The sequence below is a fragment of the Pelodiscus sinensis genome, chromosome 4, assembly GCF_052426305.1.
Source record: "Pelodiscus sinensis isolate ZL-2025 chromosome 4, ASM5242630v1, whole genome shotgun sequence".
Lineage (NCBI taxonomy): Eukaryota > Metazoa > Chordata > Testudines > Trionychidae > Pelodiscus > Pelodiscus sinensis.
Window position 1 is genome coordinate 83,564,898 of NC_143055.1, and position 22,612 is coordinate 83,587,509.

A 22,612-nucleotide genomic window follows, 5' to 3' on the forward strand; every position below is an offset into this window, starting at 1 on the left:
GGACACCAAAGGAAAGGAATGGGTAGCAGGCTTCAAACTAGTAACAGAAAGTTGTTCTTCACAAAGCAAAGAGTCAACCTGTGGAACTCCTTGCTGCAGGAGGCTGTGAAGGCTAGAACTAGAACAGAGTTTAAAGGGAAGTGAGATCAAGTCATGGAGGTTGGGTCCATGGAGTGGTATTAGCCAGGGGGTAGGAATGGTGTCCCTGCCCAAAGTTTGTGGAAGGCTGGAGAGGGATGGCACGAGACAAATGGCTTGGTCACTGTCTTTGGTCCATCCCCTCCAGGGTCCCCAGGGTTGGCCACTGTCGGCAGACAGGCTACTGGGCTAGATGAACCTTTGGTCTGACCCAGGACGGCCATTGTAAGCTCAGGGCTCAGGGTGGGGGGTCTCAGTGGACCACCTTGATTTTCATGCACTCCTGCTCCTGGGTGGCCAGGCTGGCAGCTCTCCTGCCCTAGACGGCCACCTTCCTGTGCCTAGTGCGGAGGTCATGGACGAGGTCCACGATGTCCGCACTAGTCCAGGCGGGTGCCCGCCTCTTGCGGTCCAGGGCAAGCTCCCGGGAGCCGCCAGCCTGGTCCCGGGAAGAGGGGGTGGGCTGGGGGACATCGGGTGGGTGGCTCTGTGCCGTGCCAGGTGCAGGGTCTGCTGGCTGGGTGCTGGCAGGCTTGCACCTGGCACGGGCACCGTAGCCAGCCCGTGCCCCTTTAAGGGGTCCGGGGCTGGGAGGGGGGCATAGAGTTTCCCTGGTGTTGGCCAGAGTGGCCACCAGGGAAACCTGGGAGGCCTTAGCCTCCCACTAGTTCGAATTAAGGGTCTACACAGCCCTTAATTCGAACTAGCTAGTTCTAACTAGGCTTAATCCTCGTAAAATGAGGTTTACCTAGTTCGAACTAAGCGCTCCGCTAGTTCGACTTAAGTTCGAACTAGCGGAGCGCTAGTGTAGCGCCTATTAAAGTTAGTTCGAACTAACGTCCGTTAGTTCGAACTAACTCTGTAGTGTAGACATACCCATAGGGACTGTAGGTTTGTTCTTAAGTTGAACCTGTATGTAAGTCGGAACTGGCGTCCAGATTCAGCCACTGCTGAAACTGATCAGTTTCAACAGCGGCTGAATCTGGACGCCAGTTCTGACTTACATACAGATTCAACTTAAGAACCCCAGGCTCCGCGGCTTTGCTCTGCAGACCAGGGGGACGGGGAGCAAAGCAGAGCAAAGCCGCGGAGCACGCGGGCAGCGGACAACCCAGACGTGTCTGGGCTGTCCGCTGCCTGCGTGTTCCGCCGCTTTGCTTCCTCTCCCTGGTCTGCTGGAGACCAGGGAGAGGGAGGGCCCTGTTCGTAACTGCGGATCTGACAAAAGTCAGATCCGCGTAACTCGGGGACTGCCTGTATGTGCAGCTTAGATGAGAGGTTTTCTTAATAGACACCCCTAATGCAAGCTATTAATGTAGCTGCAGAAACAACACGTTTCACGTCCACTTATGTAGTGTGGATGTGCTCATACATGCACACTGGCAGATCAAGGTAATATCAGGTTGTTCTAGAGGAAAGTTCCCTACTTTCTCCTCACCAGAAAAACAAAAATTCTTACTGAGGAAAAACAGAGATGACGGCTCACTGCTGCCATCTGTCCCTACATCTCAGAATGGTTCTGCCGCAGTACTGAAGTAGAAATTTGTTATTAACCCTTTGCACTGACATTTTATAGAATGCCACCTAATGAGTGCTCAGGAAAAATAGTCTAACACAGGTTTTTTTTCCTATTGGAAGAACAGCACTCTGACATTTCTAGAATTTTTTCTCTCACTTTTATTATCAACTAAGGTGCTGAGCTGTAAATCAAAATGGAACAACAAAGAACATTCAGTCTTGCTCACAGTTATTGTATATAAGAGTTGCATTTATGCAGAGGAAAATATAGGCTCAAGGAGGTTTTTTTTAAATATACTGATTTAATAGCTCAAGTTTTCTAACTTAGTAAGTTACAGCTATATCTTTATGCAGCAGCTCACAAAACTTCTAGTCTAGTTGCTAATACTACTTTGAGTTGAAGTATAGGTTTTTTTATTCAAAGTGACTTATTTCTTCTCAGCTTGATAAAAATGAATAACAAACTGAGAAAATCATTCAGCCATTGACAATTTAATGCTCAATATGTTTTCATTTTTTTTTCATACCAGAGTTTTCTGCTATGACATGACAAGACTATTCTCAGTTTCCACCCACACTAGACTGTCCTCTCTTTCCTCCCACACGAACCTCACACCCATTATGATTAAAAGAGATAAAACATGGCATACAGAAACAGACTCTGAGGAGCATCTGTCTTCTATTTTCTTTTATTGAACATTACTTTGGCAACTTACTCTAGTCACAGTAAAAGTTGTTATAAGGTTGAGTTTAGTGCATCTTCACTTCCCTAGGTATAAAACCTGGAGGTTTGAAAGTCAACATTTTTCTTCATATTATTATTATAAAAGGTACATCAAGGAGACTTGCTGAAACTCTTTCATCACTTAATGCTCACACAGCTTACTGGACATCAGTAGAAATGCAAGTGCAGAAACTGATCTTCCATCCTTATGAGAGCAACAGCACATCTCGTTCACAAGGCAAGATTTTGTTTTTAAATACATCTTGCGTATGTTCAGAGTCAATGAACAGATAAGCAACAACCATGACTTTGTATACAATTTCCAAGTCATGTTTTCCTCAGGCCAAAACTGGGTGTACTGTGGTTTACTAAATAGCAGACATACTGCCTACACCCACCCCTGAATATTTATTTTTGAAATTCTTAATAAAATTAAAATAAGAAAGAAATATTTTGTTTTCAATATTAACCATCACTATACATTTCATCTACTATATATATTGAATATAGTAACTATATTAAAACATTACTAAGGTTACAAAGTCAAGCACTCCAAAGATAAGAAATTCCGGAATTCATCCCCTTTGTGTGTATGCATTGCGATATGATCTTCAATTGCATCATCACAATTCTTTTCCCTAGAGACTATACCTCATTCAGGCACAGACTAGACAAGTGATAGGAATGAACAATAGTTGTGTAGGAAGATTGTTGTCTGCTAGACTCCTGCTTCACATGTAGCATTTGCACTTTTGACTCTGTAACTTGTTAATTTAACATAGCTCTGAGTGTGTAATTTCCTAATTTAAAAACAATGTACATCACATGCATCATATTGGCAATTATGTGGCTCATCAGCAGATCTACCACACAGATCCCTTCTACTTGAGCAAACAGGATAAATCAGTATTTCTTAAACTGTTTTCCGCGGCACACCGGTGTGCCACAAGGCTATTGGAGACATGCCACGGAGAACAGCAGAGTTCAAAATGGCCACCCTTAAAGGGGTAGGCAACTTTATTTTCCCCCTGAATAACTTTTCCCCCAATCCTTCCCCTCCCCTCCCCAAACAAAAAATCCTTGGTGTTCCTCATAAAAAAAAAATTGTTTGGTGTTCCTCAGTCTCAAACAGTTTAAGGAACACTGGTATAAATGATAGCAGGAGCAGGTTGTCATTCTATATGTGGACCAGCATTAAAGGAGCTTGTGACTTCCCCACTGCTGTGAAGAAAAGCATATGTTTTAAGTCTTATTTACATATTATCAGCTTGATGGTATACACACACACACACACACACACACACACACACACACACACACGATCTTAATCTAGATCAGAGGTTCTCAACCAGTTTTCATTTGTGGGGACCTAGATTTCAAAAGGAGGTGCAGAACCCTTTGGAAATCTGTTGACTAGATTCATCATTGAAATCTGTTCAGTCAGTTTGCAGACTCCTTATACATAATCCATGGGCCACAGTTCAAAACCACTGTTAGTAACTAGAATAATTGAAATCATGGGTTAGACTAAGGAAATCTGACAACTTATTTTTAAAAGCAAAAAGCACAGAATAATTGCAGTTCACATCTAGTCTAATCTGAAATTATTCAAAAATCTATCAGAGTCAATTGATGTTAAAAGCCAAGTGAAAACAGTTCTTGAGATCTTTCTTTGTTATTAATGGTTAAGTTCCCAACTTCACAAAAATACTTGTATTTATCAATCATATGAGATTCTAAAAATACAACTTGAAAACTGCTTAGTAAGCAAGATCCTGCACGGTCAGTGGATGTGACAGCCATTGTTAACGCCCCTGTATCCTATTAGTAAAAAAAGTGACATACAACACAACTGAAAGATATTAATTTTCTGCTCTGTGCAACATTATTCACTCTACAGAACTAGAAGTTCCAGTATGGTCACACTGGTAAACTCATCTTCAGGAGCATTAAGTTGGACACATTTAGAGGGGAAGAAAAATTCATATCCTGAAATTCCAATTGCTCTTTTCATGTCAAGAAGAATGCAGGAGAGAGGGGAGGGAAGAAAATTACCACTTTTCATTTATTCTTCTCTTATAAGGAAAAAAAATGAACCCACATTAGTTTATTCCACTGTCCAGCCTCATTAGACCTTGTTCTCTTTAAAGACAAGTCTTTCAATATACATTGTACCTTTTAAAAAGTAAAAAGCTTCAATAGCATCATATAAAGCCCCTTATATATTCTGCAGAGTGAGGAAGAGTAGGAACTCTACAGTACATACCCCTGGATAGTGCCCCCGTAACCACTGGCAAAATATAAAACCTCCTGTGTGGTAGCAACGGAGTCATCCCCAGAACTTTTTGCGCACACTCTTGGATTGCATGAAGTTTGACAGAAAAGCGTGGTAGACTATATGCCTACAGATCAAGGGTGGGGGAAAAGGGCATTTGCGGGCCAGCCCACCAAGCCAGTGGATCTGGCCTGTGGCTGCCCTGGTGCTCTCAGGCCAATCAAGACCTGAGGATGGAGAGAGCACGAGGTCTCCTCCCTCTGCAGCACCTTGAGGAAACAGCCAGCTGTTGCGATTCTTCAGGGAGGAACTTTACACACTCCCCCAGGCCAATCAGGCTCTATGGGCGTGGGAGCAGAGAAATCTCCTGGTCCCACCCCTTCTGCCCAAGGCCCTGCCCCTTCCGGGGTGGCTTTGGGCCACTTCAGAAACTTGTGAAATGAACCCCTTTTAAAAATTATTGCCCACCCCTGATACAGACTCTCCATGGGGGTTTCCTCAAGAGTACAGGATACACTTTCATATAAGCAATAGCAAATTCCCCTAGACCAAACAAATCCTACATCTTGGCAGGAGGCTAGATTAAATGACCCTTGTGGTTTCTTCTAACCCTTTAGTTCTACGAATCTACCCAGAACATAACCACAGCTAAATGGCTTCTTCTGCCTCTGGACTCCAGAAGATCTAAGCTCTACAGTGGGACTGGTGAGACTCTATATCAGATCCACTCACACACACCATTCCCACTTTCTCCCAGGCCTCAGCCACTTGGCCTTCCCTCATGAGCAGTAGCACTTGGCTGAGTTGATCATTACCTCTTGTTTCAACGGCACTGATGCATTTTCTCAGAATTGTGAACCCTATCTTATCCAACTGTGCACCTATGAAGAAAAACAGTTTGAGAAGGTTTTAGGCACAATTATTAATACATTTGTCATCTTTCTCTCAGATAGCATGTCTATATAAACACATGCAGCAAGCAGGGGTGTAAATTTACAGCATTCCAGCATGCTTCACACTAACTGTCTGCGTAGATGCTCCAGACACTAACTGTCTGAGTAGATGCTCCAGACACTAACTGTCTGTGTAGATGCTCCAGACACTGTCCAACACATTTCCACCTACGTCTGTTTCAATCCATAGTACATCAATGCACACTAAACAACCTTTAGCGCACCTCATTAGGGGTTCCCAGGACAGTTAGTATGCAACACACTGGAAAGCTGAAGATATATACCCCCACTTGCTGTGCAGTAAGTGTTCACGCAGACATGCCAGAAGATTCAAAACCTCAAAGCCAATATAGTATTGTTTTCTTGGAAGAGAGAAATATAAGAGCCCTTCTACAGACAGCTCTCACTCAGGCAAAACTGAGAAAGATTTCCAGGAGTAAGCACTTGGTTACGTTTTCTAGAGTTTTTATTTTCTTATGTATCTGTACAGACCCAGTGCTGCAGGCCCTTGTTCTGTGGTGTAGTAACTTCAGGAGTCTAGTCACAGTAGTAAGTCTTTCCAGAACTGGACCTTTAAACCACATTCTTCTCCTGCCAAAATATGGTTCTAATTAAGAATATTTGCTGCAAAGCAAGACAGACTAACCCTAAAAAATTCTCAGCTCATTGGAATACATCCTGCAGGATCTTGCATATTTGAGTACTTGCTTTATGCAGTGTTGGTTTTTGAAGGAAAACCCCAATTCCTAAACCACATCCATAAAAGTAAAATGTGCACGGAGGTTTTCTGTTGGAGAACCTTCAACTAACAACCAAAAATACAATAACTATATTTCCATGCTTCTTTAAATAATTCTATGATATTCCCTTTTAAAATCAAGTGAAAAATCAGATGAAGAGAAGTCTCATGTGAACTTGCCCTTTATTAAAGATATGATTACATCAATTTTGAAGCTAAAATATTTTAATTTTTAACAACTTCTTGAAATGACACCCTGAGGTTTGAAATATTAAATTTTTAATAAAAAATCATTATTTATAGCTTCTTAGCTATAATTTCAACATACCTAAAAATAGATCCAATGCCTCCTTTAAAAAGTATTGTACATAGTGAATACAATCTAAGAAAGGTAACTCAACTGGACAAGAGAGTGCTTGTACAGAAGATATTGTATTCTATATAAAATCATCCTATCATCCCCAATGAAATATGCTTTATGTCATAAATAAGCCAAAAGAATTCCCACACCACTGTCTAATCCCTTTTAGATTAAACCAAAACATAATTTAAAATCTCATATTCCAAAACCACATTTCATCCAACCATCTACTCTTAACCCTTCATGTTTCAGGATCATGCTTACAGTGAAGGTGAAGAAGTTTTTCCGTTCACTTAATAGTGAGCAAAATAAATCCCAATATTACATACAACACACTCGTTAACCCCTGAACACAAAGAGAATAGCTACCTTGATTATTGGGATGGTGTCAAATTATTATGATTGATATGAAGGAATATGATCAACATGAGTTTGAGATGTCTAAATTGGCTAGAGAATTCCTGGATCAGAGTTCTCAAATTAGTCTATATGGAAAATTATGAGTGTGAATGGAAGAGGTGGGGGGAGGCGAGGTGCGCGCGCATGCACATGTATGCGTGCGCTTTGTTTTTTCAACATGGAATTTTGGAACATATCCACTGAAGGACAACTCACCAAGTAAAGAAACCACAAAAACATGTGAGCAGTGAGGTTGGAACAAGCTGACCCAGGTCAAAATGACCTTTTGGGATTGCACCGTACCAAGAGCCCAAATGAATGATTGATGGAGGGGTACATGTCAACTGATCTTTGGTCTCTGTCCATTTTTCAGTTCCTTCCATAGTATTAATCAGAAAAATGAGCAATGAAATACCCACAGGGCATATTTCTGGGACATGTGACTCCTTTGAGAAGAAGAGGCATAAATGCTAAGAAGTGTTAATTTGGCTCTAACTCAATAACTAACATCTGAAGAGTTGTGCGATGTTGCAAGACTGAAGGTCTCGGAGCAGCCAATATGCTCCGACAATGAACTTTTGAATCAGAGGACCTATGGGTAACTAAGACCTTACTTTGGAGGACATATGACAGATCAAGTAAGACAGGAGAGAAGAAAGTCAAATTTCCATCTAGGACTGTTAGCTGTATCTTCATTGTTTGCCAATCAAGATTCTGTGTAAAGCCAACATAGTTACTGAAGGTTTATGCTCAGTGAGCTGAGGCTTTTTAGAAAGACATATTTTATAATTTTTTAATGCTTATGTAATTATTTCTACAATGAACTGCTGTGCATTGAGGAAGTTAAATCCACATTTTCATTGCTACCAATAATAATCTGCCCAGCTGTGGCCCTTAAAAATGTGTTTCAACATTCATCACTACCTCATGCTCCAAAGGAAAAGGCCAACAGTAAAAAAAATACATATATATTTTTGAGTGCCAGATCATGGTTCCGTTTTTGAAGACACACAAGTTTTGATTCTCGTTGCTACATTAACTCACTACTTTTGCAAAACTGCTATATTTTATACTATTATGTACATATGAAATTAATCTTTATGCTCTTGTTTCTGACTGCCATACAAATTTGGTTTTCTTATGCTTAGAAGTAAATTGTACTCTAAAAGTACTTATTGTATGAAATGAGTTGATATGAACAGGGATGTTTTTTTCTCTAAGCAGGTGAGAACTTAGACCCCCAATCCTGCAAACACCTATGTGTGCGTTTAATTTTACTCCTGTGAGAAGAACCATTAACTTCTGTGAGATGGCTTATGTTAGTCGAATTAAGAATGAGCATACAATTTTCTCAGAATCGTGGCCTAAATTATGACAGTTAAGATCTTTTTAAAAGTGCGTAACCTCTTGTTAAACATTTTATCTATGCATTTCAGAATTTAAATGGTAAACATTTAACATTTAAAAAAAACCCTAATATTTATTTTTAAAAAGTATAAGCATGTTTAATATAAGTATTAGTTTAAATAGTAGCTCCAGGTACTTACTTCCCTCCCGTTTTGTGTTAGCTCTATTCAAATTGATGAACAGCTGATTGAAAAATAAAAAAAATGTGAGTGCTCTGCAGTAAACAAGTTTATACAATCAGAATCAAGATGCTTCCTGCTTAATGCCAGGCACAATTTCAGCACTTGACGGCTAACGAATACTGGGCCTCCCTTGATACAGTATGTTAACCTAGAGCAGACAGAACAACAATTTCCAGCTCATGGGGAATTCAGATATTTGACATTTGTGTTTGTTCCCAAGAGCATGAAGTCAAACTATTTAAACTTTTGTGGAATGACATTACGTTTTGGGTTGGATCAACATTAAACTGCAACCATTTAAGCTACCACAGAGCCTTACAAGAGTTGTAGTTAAGTGCCCTATTCCCCCATTCTTCTCTATGCACAGACTTCCTGGCTGACTACATCTTTTGTATATGCACAGCAATCTGGCCAAGGAGTTCAGCCTACAGAGGGCATTGGAGGCAAAAAGCACTTGTATTACATCTCTCAAGTGGCATCATGGCAACTAAAATACATGCAAATGTTCATGTCAGTTCAACCTAAACAATACTTTTCAATTAGATTTTTCCAGAACTACTGGCAACTCAACATTATATAACGGCTGAATTTTGCTGGGTAAATCAAGTTCTGGTGAATTATAACTGGGAATACGAAAGTGTAACCATGTACACTATTAACCAAAGAGCTTGAACTCATTAGTTAACCTTCAGGGTTACACAAAGGCTCCTGGTAGCCCCCTGCGCATGAATTTAAAGCAGGCTCCCAGTGCACATCAGCTCCCAGGGAGCTGCCTGATCCCCCTTTACCCACCTTCCCACCACTGCTGCATCTGTATCAGAGGCAGAAGCACAGGGGGCCAGGTGGAATCAGGCACTCACAGGGAGCGGGTTTAAAAGCCAGCTCCCCCAACTCCTAAGGAGCTAAATGCAGCCTGCATGTAATCACTGAAATTTTCAGCATTTACAGTTACTTAATCAAATGCATTTTAACATACCTAATTATAACAAGAACAGCCTAACTGCAACTCCAGCCCATTTCTGAAGTACCTTCATGTGAACCAGAAACAGGATGACCAATTATTAATGGATTTAAAAAAATTATTTTCGAGACAGACCCTTATTTCCCAGTGTACACTGTATCTTTTGAAAACTTATGGAAATACTGTCACATGATGGCTCGTGCAAGTCTCTTGGAATAGAGTAGATGGTTATCAGGGAAAGTGATTAAGTCTACATTTACCATTAACTAGAATAGTCATATCATCATTGTAATGGCATCTATTTATAAAAAAAAGACAGTTACCTGCTCTGTAATTGGCGTTCTTCGAGTTGTATTGCTCATGTCCATTCAACACAGGTATGTGTTCCTGTCATGGGCACTAGTGCTGAAAGTTTTTCCCTAAGCATACGGGCTGGAGTCTCTAGCACCCCCTAGAGTGGCACATACTTATCACACTATATAGGGTACCCCTGGCTCAGCCCTCTTCAGTTCCTTCTTCCCAGAACTCCAACAGAGGAAAGGAGGGTGGAAGATTGAATGGACACGACCAACACATCTCAGAGAAAACCAGCTACAGAACAGGTAACTAACTGCCTTTTCTTCTTCAAGTGATTGCTCATGACTATTCAACATAGGTGATTGTAAGCAGTATCTGCGGCAGTAGGGTTGGAGTTATGTACATGCAGACTGCAAAACAGCCTTGTTGAATGCAGCATCCTCTCTAGCCTGTTGTGTGAGGGCCTGGTGAGATGTGAAGATATATACCAATGACCATTTTGCTGCCCTACAGATATCCTAGATCAGGACATGTGCGAGGTAAGCCTGTAAGGAAGCTTGAGCCCTAGGGGAGTGGGCCCTAATTGATTCTGGTGGCCAGGCCCCACTAACTCATAACATATGAGGCTGCAAGAAGTAATCCATTTAGATAGTTTTTAGGAGGAGATAGGGGAACCCGTCCTGTGCTCTGCATAGGTCAGAAACAGCTGCGTTGAGCTGTGAAAGGCCCATGTCCTCTCCAGCTAGGTCTACACTGCAGAGGGTTTGTTTTTTTTTTTTGAAAAATGGCCATTTTTCTGAAAAAACTTCACTTAGGTCCACACTGCAATCACATTCTTTTGAAAGAAAATTGAAAAAACAGAGGGTTTTTTCTGACCTTGGTAAACCTCTTTCTACAAGGAAGAAGCTTTTTTCCGAAGCGTGGACGCTATCTTCCGAAAAAGCAGATTGCTTTTTCGATGCGCTTTAGCAGTGTGGACATTCTCTTTCAGAAGAAGTTTTTTCGGAAGATCTTTTCCGGAAAAGCTTCTTCCAAAAGAAGCCTGCAGTCTAGACGTAACCTCTAGGTAGAAAGCCAGCACCCAACACACAGCCAGGGTTTGGAAGTGCCTCTCCTTGTTGTTCATATGAGGCTTGGAGCTGAAAACTTGCAGAAAAAAGTCCTGGTCCACATGGAAGGCAGAAAGGCGGGTGTGGCTGAAGCTTTATCTTGCCCTTGAAGAACCAGGTATATGCAGGTTCCAACATCAATGCTGATACTCTTCTAGCAGAGGTAATAGCAATCAGGAAAGCCACCTTGAAGGAGAGAAGCGACCTGAGCTTGTGGCTAACAGCTCGAACAGTGATCCTATGAGCCATGCCAGAACCAGGTTCAGGTCCCACTGAAGGAAAGGGTCCCTAACCTGGGGGATAGAGCCTTTCCAGGCCCCTTAAGAACTGAGAGGTAAACCCATGGGAGAAAACCGAGCAACCTTGCAGCGGTGGATGAAAAGCGAAAATAGCTGTCAAGTGAGCCTTGATGGTGGCCAAGGTCAGGCCCTGGTGTTTCAGGGACAGCAGGTCATCCAGGATCTCCTGAAGGGATGCCTCGTGAGGGATCACCAGCCACTGCTGCACCCACATGGAGAAACGGGTCCATTTAGACGCGCACGTGGAATGCATTGAGGGTTTAACTTGTGTCCATCTGTTCTGTGAACAGGGTCCCTATGTCAAATGGCAGGTCTTGAATGGAGTTCTGCACCTATGGGGACAGACCCAACAGGAGGAGCCAGGCTGCCCTCCTCATACGAATGGCTCATGCCATGGGGCTGCTGAGTCTGCAGTATCAGATCCCTGTTTTAGAGCCACCAGTGCCACGGAGGAACTTTCCTCAATGAGGGCCTTAAACTCCTTGAGACGCACTTTGGGCAAGGAGGCCTCGAATTTTGCCAGCGCCAACCCAGGTGTTCATGCCATATAGTGCAAACAGAGCCTGGTGGTTTGGCACCCTCAGCTGAAAGCTGGCTGAGGAGTAGACCTTTCTCTCAAAAGCAAGTCCAACCTTTTGGAGTCTTCCTTGTTAGGGGTGGGCGCTGGCTGACCCCGGCACTCCCGGTGGTTCACAGACTCCACCACAATGGATTTGGGTGGTGGGTGGGTATAAAGGTAGTTATGCTCCCCCCTACACCGCTGGGACAAAGTACTTCCACTCTGCCCTCTTGGCTACTGGCAGAATGGAGGAGGATGTCTGCCAGAGTGCCGTGGCAATTTTGGCAACCACCTCATGAGGTGGCCAATGACACACTTCCTTGGTCTGCTTGACCCAAGACTCCAAACAAGACCAAGGATTCCTGCACCACCTCAGCTTGCAGCCCCAGACTATTGGCTACCCTACTGAGTAGGTCCTGGTGGTCCTTCACGATTGCCTCATCACGATTGCCTCATCTTGCGATGAAGAGGTAGTAGCTAGGGACACCTGTTGAGGGTGGCAGGAGTGGGTACCGTGAGGCCCTGGTGGCACCAATAGGGCTTGGCATGCACCGGCAAATGAGTGGGTAACCTGGGGCTGAACCAGGAAGCCTCAGGTAGTCCATGGGCACCACTGATCTTGGGCATCGGGGGTGGAAGTGGCATGACACTTATGTCCTGTGTGGCCTGGAAGGTCTCCGGTGTGGAGGGAAGACAGATCTCCAACACCAATGATGGCAATCCAGGCACCACACTCACTGCCTTCTAGATCTTCTCCGGCCTATTTGCGTGTTGATCGCCCTTCCTCCCCTTGTCCTTACAAGGGAACTTGTCTCTTCCCGGCTTCCTAGCAGGGGCCAGTGGCAATGAACAGTGCTAAGCTGTTGACACCAGCAGTGAACTGCGGTGCCGGGACCCATTGCTGAGTCTGATCGCTGGTCTGACGGACATAGTGCGAATTCCAATCAAGAGCACTTTAAGCCAAATATTATGATCCTTAATATTCTGGAACAGAAGGACCTGCAAATGAGAAACTTGTCCAACGTGTGTTGTACCCCCAGTCAGCATGTAGGTCACTAACTGGCATGGGCCTGTGACACGCAGCACGGGCTTTGAAGCTGGGTGAGTGGGACATGCCCTGTTCCCCAGGCAGAGTCTTTCACAGAAGTTAACAGTTCGCAGGTACTTCACAATTTGGTAAGGGGAACTTGAATGAAAAGGGAGTGCTTGCTGTTCCAAGTACCATCACTGGCTGTAAGAAGGAACTGAGGAGGATGAGGTTGGGGGGCACCCCATATAGCGCGGCATGCATGTGCTACTCCAGGGGATGCTGATGATCCTGGCCCCAGGGGTACTGCTTAGGAGAAAACTGCCAGCACCAGTGCATGTGGCAGACACCTATGCTGAATGTACATGAGCAATCACTCGAAGAAAAAATCAATTTTTGCTGTTAAAATGAAACACCACAGTTTCACCACAACCTTTACAGACCTCTATTGTGTGCTAATGTTTTATTTCACTGATATTCTTTTTCAGTAAATGTATCATTTTTCAAAATTATGTAAATCTGGCATAAGGGGACTGCAGAAAATTTGATCAGAGAACAAAGATTTCATCATTAGACTGTAACTGTATCTGGAAAATAATTCATATATTATATTCTTACAGCTTCTTTTCCATCCAATGCTTCCATCCACAACTTTCTATCCTCCTCAGAAAAGGCCTGCATCGTCACAGGAGTAACAAATCTATAGGAACACCAATAAAGGAAAAATAACTACATTGGTTTTTTATTAGCCAACACATATAACATCAATTTTGCCTATTTTCCAATGGTGCCTCCAATCACCATCATGAAAATCCAACATCCAAGGACAAACTTTGTCTTTGTTAAATTACAAAACATTGTTCACCTTTGAAATTGATATATCCCAGAAGTGAACAAATATTGTCCACATTAGGAAGACAGAAAAAAATATCAATCCACTATATACCACTTATTTAAAGTAGAAGTTTGTTAATTTCACCAAAAACTGAGAATTAACTCAACTACTTTTTGGTTCTCCAAATTAATTTCAGCATTTCCGGTCCCCAGTGGTCCGGCATTGATCAGGTCCCAAGGGTGCTGGACCAGAGAGGTTCAACCTGTAGAAAAAGTAGGGGGATGGAAGGACTTTCCAGGCCAAAAACTGTTTTTCAGAGCTTAAAATGGCCATTTAATATTATCCAATTTCTACCATGCTAAATGTACAAAACTGAACAAGTCTGAAAGGAAAGGAAAGCAGGGAAAAGGCTGAACTAGCAAAAGGACCATGCAATACTTTAGCATTTTCCTTATCTCCATTTTAATTGTGAAAGTCAAAATCCAGTGTACCACTTTTATCTAATGTGCTTACTCCTTCTCCTTGCTAGAATTATAAAAGTGAAGTGAAAGCACTGTAACTGATCTCCAACTAATAATTCAAACTCAGTACATTTTCTAAAGGACATTGTTTGTAGGCCATGTTGAAATTAAATCAGAAAGTCTAAAAAGAAATGCAATGCCCCCAACACAGATGCACATTCTCTCGCTCTGTGTTGCATTTCAGAAGAATGGAGCATCTCAGGAGAATCATCCGTGTTCTGTATTCGTACAAAGCTATTCTGTGAGAGATATTTATTCCTTCCCCTCCTCCACAATGGCTGTCTGCATTTAAATGTTTCAATTCTTAAAATTTGCCACTACAGGTAGAAACTTTCAACTGGGATTCTCTGGTCTGACAATATCCGTGTGATGTTCTAGGACCAGAGAGTCCCGCTGGATAGCTAGCACTGAGAGCCCTGTAGCCACACGTGCCAGCAGGGCTTCCCAGCAAAGTAGTGGGAGTCCCATGCGCAACAATAAGGCAGCAGGAACCAGGTGAGCAGAGATTGCAGGGCTGCTCGGCATGACAGCAGGAGCTGGGCACTGCAGAGACAGCCCAGAGCACCTGTGGGGCTGCCGGGTGCTGCAGCAAGAACCGCGGTGTGTACAGAGGAGGCGGGGCTGCCAGGTGCTGCAGCAAGAACCTGGTGGGAAGACATGTGTTATGGCATCAAGGCATAAACTACAGTCATTAAAAGCCTCTTATCAGGGTGAATAGCATACAATGGGCTAGAATAAATCTTTTATGGAGAAGTGCAGGTATTTTTCAGCTTCTGCTGCAAAGGCAAAAAGTGTGCATGTTGCAGACATAGAAACAGTATGAAAGAATGAAATATGGGTGATCTGTCCAACTGATATGAAAAACGTTAAATATGGAAAGTTTCTAACATCTTCCACTGTCACTGTAATGACAAGTATGCTGAAGTTTAACTATTTCTCAAGAAATTGGAGTACTTAAAAGCATTAAATGGATTCCCACAGCACAGACCTATAATTAAGTTGTGAAAATTTGAGGGTAGAAAAGCATCAAATGTGACATGAGCTAGTAAACCAGAAGAATTGGTATCTGTTTGTTGTTAGCTTGAGGCAAGTTTTGGAGCCTGAGTAAGCGTAAAGGACAAGCACAGCTTTCTGATTAAAAGAAAATAAAAGTTAATGTCATGCTAAGAGAGCTTTGAAAACAAACAGATGCTAATTGGTTGTTAAACCTGAGATTATTTCCTAAAAATTATTGGGGTATTCAGGCCAATAGGACACACAAAACCTAGGACCAATGGTTAGCCTTTTGACTATTGGTGGGGGGAGAGAAGGAAAATATCTGAGCAATACATGGCAGCGCTGTTCAGACTCCTACTGATGAAGCTAGGGCAGCTGCTAAGCCCCTAAACCAGCTGTGACCAGGCCTCTACTGAGTAGCCAGCACAGCCTCTATCTCCAAGAGACACATCTCAGTACCACAAGAGACAACTTCGTGTACTGGTCACAGTGAACAGGAATTGGTTCTGTTTTTTCCAGGGGAAGATAGGCATTAAAAACTATTGGGCAAGATCAAACATACTCCATTCCGGCGCACTGACAATGACCACACAAGACTGAACAATTTGAAGTCTACACACTGTTAGAATGGCATTAATTGGTGAGTTCAGGAAGCAAGTTGGAGGGGCTGAAAGGCAAGAGCTGCAAAAGGATGAAATCAGAAAAATATTAGAGAGAAGCCACAGAAAGTGACAGATTACTCTGTGTATAAGGTCACAGAGAGCACCAGCATCACATCTTCGGAAGACATGCCAGAGTCACAAGGAATGGCAAAGAACAAAATAACATTTTAAAAAACAGTCCAGCTCTTATTTTAAAACATGTTTCTAGAACCTATGGATTTCTTCACACTCTCAGAAGCCAAAAGAGAGTGACAGTAAAATCTGTAGCTTCGCTGAGGTCTGATAAAGTATTATAATGTGTTCAACACTGGCATAGGGCTTAATAAAGAGGATAATTTGCATGTGTGAGATTAGCCACTAAATCACCCTTAAAATCCATGGTTATCCACTTCATATCCACAAACCATTTTTGTGGATTGGAAGCAGATACAAATTTTATATCCATGCTAATTAATTGGGTGGTTACAGATAAAAGGCACACAGGGAAAAGTCTCTTCCCCGGGATACCCAATCAGTGTAAGGGAAGTTTTGGTTATATTTGACCATGTTATCCATAAAGATACTCCAATATTCAGTTTAAGTTAAGTATTTTGGAGCCTAAAACCCATAACTGGAAATTCATGGGACTCTCCTACAATGTTCCTCCTAATCTCCCATCCATGTGTGGAACACATTGTTATGTGCATCAACACATGTGAACGTGCACCAGTAAAAACAAAAGCCTAGTTGCAGGCACTCTGCTAATCAGCAGGGCAGCATTTGAATCTCTCCTGAGTGGCTGCATAAGTGCACAGCTTAAAGGGAACTGCTTTCTTACATTCTAACTTACATTATACATTAGACCTACTCTAGTCCAGTGCACAGAGAGAACTGGTTAACCAATGGAACACAGCTTAACCAAAGCAATATTTTTGTAATCACAGTTCCTTTCTAAACTGGCTTCTCCCACTTTGACACTGATCAAAGTTGAAAACATAAAATTTGACATTTTAAAATATTAGATTGCTATGACAGGCAAAATGAATACACATTTTGAGATAATCCAATAGAATGCAAATGGAGTCAAACTGGAGAGATGGCGGTAGCATTGAGTGGGATGCATCATGGTACTCTGTGTAATGGAAAATTAGCACAGTAGGGTCTCTGTTATGAACACCTGAAGGCTATCTGTAACTCTGAACATTAACTTAATACAGCTTTGTAACTTTATTATGCAGAAGGAAAATACTGCTTTTATCCACATTAATTTAAATGAAACAATTACCGTTTCCTTTCTTTTTAAAAACTTTTAAAATTTTTCCTTTTTAGCAGTTTATGTTTAACATAGTACTGTACTATAGTTGACCTTTTTTGTTGTTCTTGTTGTTGTTGTTGTTGAGAGTGTGGAGGGGTTCTGCTGCTGCTGCCTGATTGTGTAGTTCTGGTTCCAAATGAGGTGTGTGATTAACCAGTCAGTTCATAATACCGATGTTGGTAACTTTCAAGTTCTACTTTACGTTAGACTTTTATATGGCCTTTGCATGCCACAATAAGAATAAATGACCCGGTTCTAACATACTCAAAATGCAGTTTTGTTGTACGTCTTTTGTTTCTGCCATGAGCATACAACAAACCACAACAAATCTCCATGGATCTCTTACCTCTAACATTGAAGAGACAGAGAATCTGTCTTTTGGTGATGTGAATCTGTCTTGGACTTTTGGTGATGTGAACTTTTTAGTAAACAAGATCATGACAAGAAGTGGTCATGAATGCGTGGATTATCCATGGTGACCTTTGCAAACCATCACCATAATATGTGTTTCAAATACAGTTACAGCCACCACTTTCTCATTATTATTGTACTCAGTCCTAGTGTGCACAGAGAACAATAGTGCATGAGTCAAGAAATAATGCACCTATTTATGCTTTTTTCTACAAAGTGAAAGCCTCAGGCAATGTTTGCATTTGAAGGTAGATTCTTACTGCCTCATAACCTTGGATATTCAAGCTAACCAAAAAGCCATGACTGCCCTGTTTGGATACTTCTCTAATGATGATTTACTAGCAGAAAGTCATTTTATTACTGTGCATTTGAGATCCTCACAATGAGAAGCAGTATAAAGAATCCAAATTACTATAAACATTTACCCTGATGCTTTATTTAGTACATTTTACCAGCTTACCTGTCTGTAGCTTCTATGTCAAAACAGAAACGCCTATCTATAGTATCCATATTTCTTTTGGTACAGCATGTAAGGAAGAAAATGTCCCCATCACCCTACAAACAAAAGTTTGTTTTATATGCTTGATGTAATAGCAAAAACTGAAATCCAAATGATGTCACCTGACTATGATGAACCTTGGCGAGGACTCGCTGTTCTGTCCTCAGCAGGGAGGGGCTCATTAAGCAACTGCAGGACTGTGCTGCCGTACAGCTTAGAGGGAACCTTGCTAGGAGTCTAACATCACTTAGGCTGACATCATTTAAGCACTTATGAAAATTTTACCCAAGCAAGCTCAACATATTTATACATTTAAAGAAATATATATTTTAATAAGAATGTTTAAAACAATCTCGCCTTTACCCATCGTATATGGCTACACTCTTCCATTGCAGTGCAAGCCCTGGGGACTATTAAAACTAAACAGGATAAAAAACAGAGCAGGATGCTGCATCTGCTAGAAGATTGACTGGAAGATTTAAAATGTCTTTTTCACCTTCACATTTACTATTTTTGTAACAAAAACATATTTCATTTATACTAATGCCATCATTTAATACTGGGCTGGGCCCTGAAAGATGCTGACTGCCCTCAATTCCCAGTCATTTCAATAAGGAATAAGCGTATTCAGCATCCAACAAAGGACTGAAACCTGAATGTTCTAGATGTTATCAAGGAAAGCTTAAATTATATTTCTAATTGTGCAAATTGCATTCCCTCTTAAACATTATTTAAATGCTTCATATTCCAATCATCTCCCCCTCCCTGGGACTATTCAACTGTCTGTCTATGTTCCAAGTCAAAAACCTAATGCTACTATACTTTCTCAATTCACACTTGGGGTTTAATCAGACTAATCCCCTTTAAATTCCCTTAGTAAAAACCACATACAATGGCACAATAAGTGCATTTTAGATCTCTCATGTTCTCTATTTTTCCAAAACTAAGCAACTAAAACGTATACAGACTCTTTATCTATTAAATCATCCATTATTTTAGGTTACTGTCCTTAGAGGGCAAATTATAAACTACAAGAAAAAGAGATAGCTGACGTATCTTCTCTAACATATCCTCTCATTTAGATACAGGACATGAAGTAGTATAATGAAATGTACTTACCATTTTCCCTCCTGACCTGTGTTCAAATGGGATCATGGTGAATTTCTTTGTCTCCTTCCTATACATGCAGTAATGTTTTATCCAACTGGAGCCAAATGGGGCAGGTCCTTAAAGAAAAATCAAAGCATTAACTCTATATTATTATTTAAGATGTTTGGTACTCTTCCCAGTTTACATAAATCTACTTAGCCTATCATTACATTCCTTTTAAAAAAAACCCCACATAGATGTACCAAGTTCAAAGTTGAAAAATACTTCTGTTAAATCATGATAGATGTTAGCCTGTGTCTACTGTCCTGTAAATTGTTGCATGCTGTGTTCTGTTCTCATTGATATTTGCAATCTAATGGAAAACAGCTCTTACTAGTTGAGTCTCCATCCTTCCCCCTTCTCTGCTAGATAAAAGAATTTTTGACCATTCAATTGCTTACGTAATCCTTGTTCTAAAACAAAATGCTGTCTGATACATTATATACAGGCAAATTCTGCTTATCCAGCTACCTGAAAATAAGTGAGAGTATCCAGAGCACTGGATAATCTGATAATATGTGAATTCAAATTCCAATATGAATTTCATATTTAAAAAACAAATTTTAGGTAACCTGAATTAGAACTTTAGGCACATTTGGTTCCACAGACATTTTTTACCTATACAAATCAAACACACACCAGAGAATACTGTAACGTGACTCATGATCACCTCAATCTTTTATAAGAGACCCTGGGATCTTTTATCCACAAGAGAGATATTGCTGTAGCTATCCAGGCCTTTCACGATAATACACTTTACTGGAGTTAGTCATCTTTGATGAGTCCATGATCACTTAGCTAGTACAGACCAACTTTGAGTAGGGTTGGTCATCAAGGGTATGTCTAGACTACATCTCTCTGTCGCCAGAGGGATGTAAATTAGGCATACCGACATTGCAAATGAAGTGGAGATTTAAATCTCCCGTGCTTCACTTTAATAAAAATGGCCACCACATTTTGCCAAGTCAGCAGTTTGTCAGCAAAAAGCAGTTGTCAGGACGGGGATCGGGCAACAAAGAAAGCCTTTGTCAGCCGATCCTTTATATTTTGTAAAATTAAGTTTACAGGATCGGCCAACAAAGGCTTTCTTTGTCGGCCGATCCCCATCTTGAGAGCCGCTTTTTGCTGACAAACTGCTGACTTGGCAAAACGTGGCGGCTATTTTTATTCAAATGAAGCGCGGGAGAGTTAAATCCCCGCTTCATTTGCAATGTCGGTATGTCTAATTTATATCCCTCTGTCACCTGAAGGATGTAGTCTAGACATACCCTAAGAGAACAGAACACCAGTGTTTCAAGCTCTACTTTAACTGGTTCTGGCTCAATCCTAGTGCCAGTAATCATCTTTCCAAATCTACATGTTATAACACCTGTTACTTTAGGGACCCTCTCACCTTATGTTCTATTACAACAGCTGAGATCAGCAAGGTTGCCACAGCTACTGAAGTCTGGAACTCATTTTTTTGGACATCGGCAAGTGAATTCTCTAAGGCCCTTTCCATCAACCCTCACTCTCCAACATCACAGCTATGGCTTAAACTGGATATACACATGGGTTACACTGCACAGACTCACTTCTGAGCCAACTGCCATGATTCTCCTGATCTTATGACATTGGTATCCCAGAACCAGAGCACCAAAATCAAAAGTGCAGCTTTCAAGTTGGAACATAAAAAAAATGAGCCCAGCCTGCTACTGAATCACTTCCCCCAGCAAAGAGCAATTGCCCATGGAAACAGAAGGAGCTGCCACTGCAGAAATTCCTGCCTTGTGAACAGTAAGGAACCTTTATTACTACAACCTATTTGCTAGGACAAAAGATCGAAAAAGTAAGAGTTCAGCCCAGCGTATGATCAGAGCAAGGGAGCCAAGAACCCAGTTTTTCAGTATGGTTAGTAAGCACATCTTGAGAGACTATAAGACTTTCTTCCCACCCAACCTGATCCTAGTCAAAGCTTAACTTTAGTGAGATCACCTGAATAGCTTTTTTTGTCTAGTCAGCCTCTTTAAGACTATACTTTTATATTTGTTTACTGCTTCAAAGCTTAAAGTGTTATTTTAAAATTAGGATCAGGATGTTTTTAATCAGTTTGGTTCTTCTCATATTGTAAAGTAGATAGGTACCACATTCATCTGCTATAGGCACTGTTATTATTAAACACAGGTAGCAGAAATGCCTAAAGGATAATCAATTAAATCCATGTGCAATCCAAGGAGACTATGTCCAAGCACAATGTCCCACATTGATATGAGGAGAAGAATAAGCTGGTCAAGAAACATTGCTTGCTCGTACAGGCAGCCTATATAGACCACACATCTGTATTAAAGGTGACTATCTGGGGGGAAAAAATTAGTGCTTCCTTAAGATTCCTAGCCAGCTGCCAATCTAGTACTTAGCTGGACAGTCTGTGCAACAACAACAAAAAATAAATCTAAACATTTGGCACCTATAGATGGGGAGGAAAGCATTAGAAAATTAAAATACACAAAACGTATTTGGCAACTATTTTTAAATAAAGCAAGAAAAGAAAGGAAACAAGGACTCAAAACAGTGTTTTCTGAGAGAATTGAGTCATCAGCATGATTCCACAATATTGGAGTTTAAAAAAATGCTTTTTCAGGACTAGAATGTAGTAGTATAAAACAATGACTTTGGATCCTTTCAAGGAGCATGCAGAATCTTTAAACACATGACACTCATTTCATACATGACCTCATTTGCATCATACAAGATGTTCTTGTGGTTATGCAGTTAATCAGCATTTACTCAGTGAGAGAAGTGCCAGCCTCAGGTTAGATAAAAATTGTCATTAAGGGTGTCATACATTTAAAAGTTTAAATGAACAAACTTGTTTAAAGTCAACATCTGACTTCACACCCATTTGTCCAGATCACTATAATCATTTAAATACACTGACAGTTGGATTGTGTGTTCTGGAATGCATCACTAGGAAGTTCTTTGCATAGCATCTGTGTATCAGCACAACAGGATTCATGATTTTTTTTGCTGTTCAACATTCAGCCTCTTTTATTAAACAATAAGAACACAGCTAGATAATGAAAGCACATAGCTGAACTATGGAATAAGAGCTGTAATCCTCAAAATGTAACTGGCCTGATTTCAAAGATACTGAGCATGGACTAGTCCCATTACATTTCTTTGAGAGTCAATAATGGTCAGCCCTTCAATCTGGCAGCACAGAACTTCCTCCCAGAAGACTTCTTGATATTTGGAAGGATGGCTTGGACCTTCAAGTAGTATCTCTCTAGGTCTATTGCTCATCCAAAGCCAGGCATA

The 22,612-nt window shown here is 41.2% G+C and overlaps 1 protein-coding gene across 5 annotated transcripts in view; it reads right to left on the reverse strand.

Annotated features, from left to right (window-relative positions):
- The window catches only part of ARHGAP10 (Rho GTPase activating protein 10), a 275,716-nt gene that overhangs the window by 130,075 nt on the left and 123,029 nt on the right, over nt 1-22,612 (reverse strand). For all 5 annotated transcript variants that reach the window (XM_075930012.2, XM_075930008.2, XM_075930007.2 and 2 more), the window contains 5 exons: nt 19,286-19,392; nt 18,128-18,222; nt 13,567-13,648; nt 8,655-8,697; nt 5,471-5,536 (listed from right to left, as the gene is read on the reverse strand). In XM_075930012.2, the coding sequence (XP_075786127.2) occupies nt 5,471-5,536; nt 8,655-8,697; nt 13,567-13,648; nt 18,128-18,222; nt 19,286-19,392 (393 nt within the window). The remainder of the gene's footprint in view (nt 1-5,470; nt 5,537-8,654; nt 8,698-13,566; nt 13,649-18,127; nt 18,223-19,285; nt 19,393-22,612) is intronic.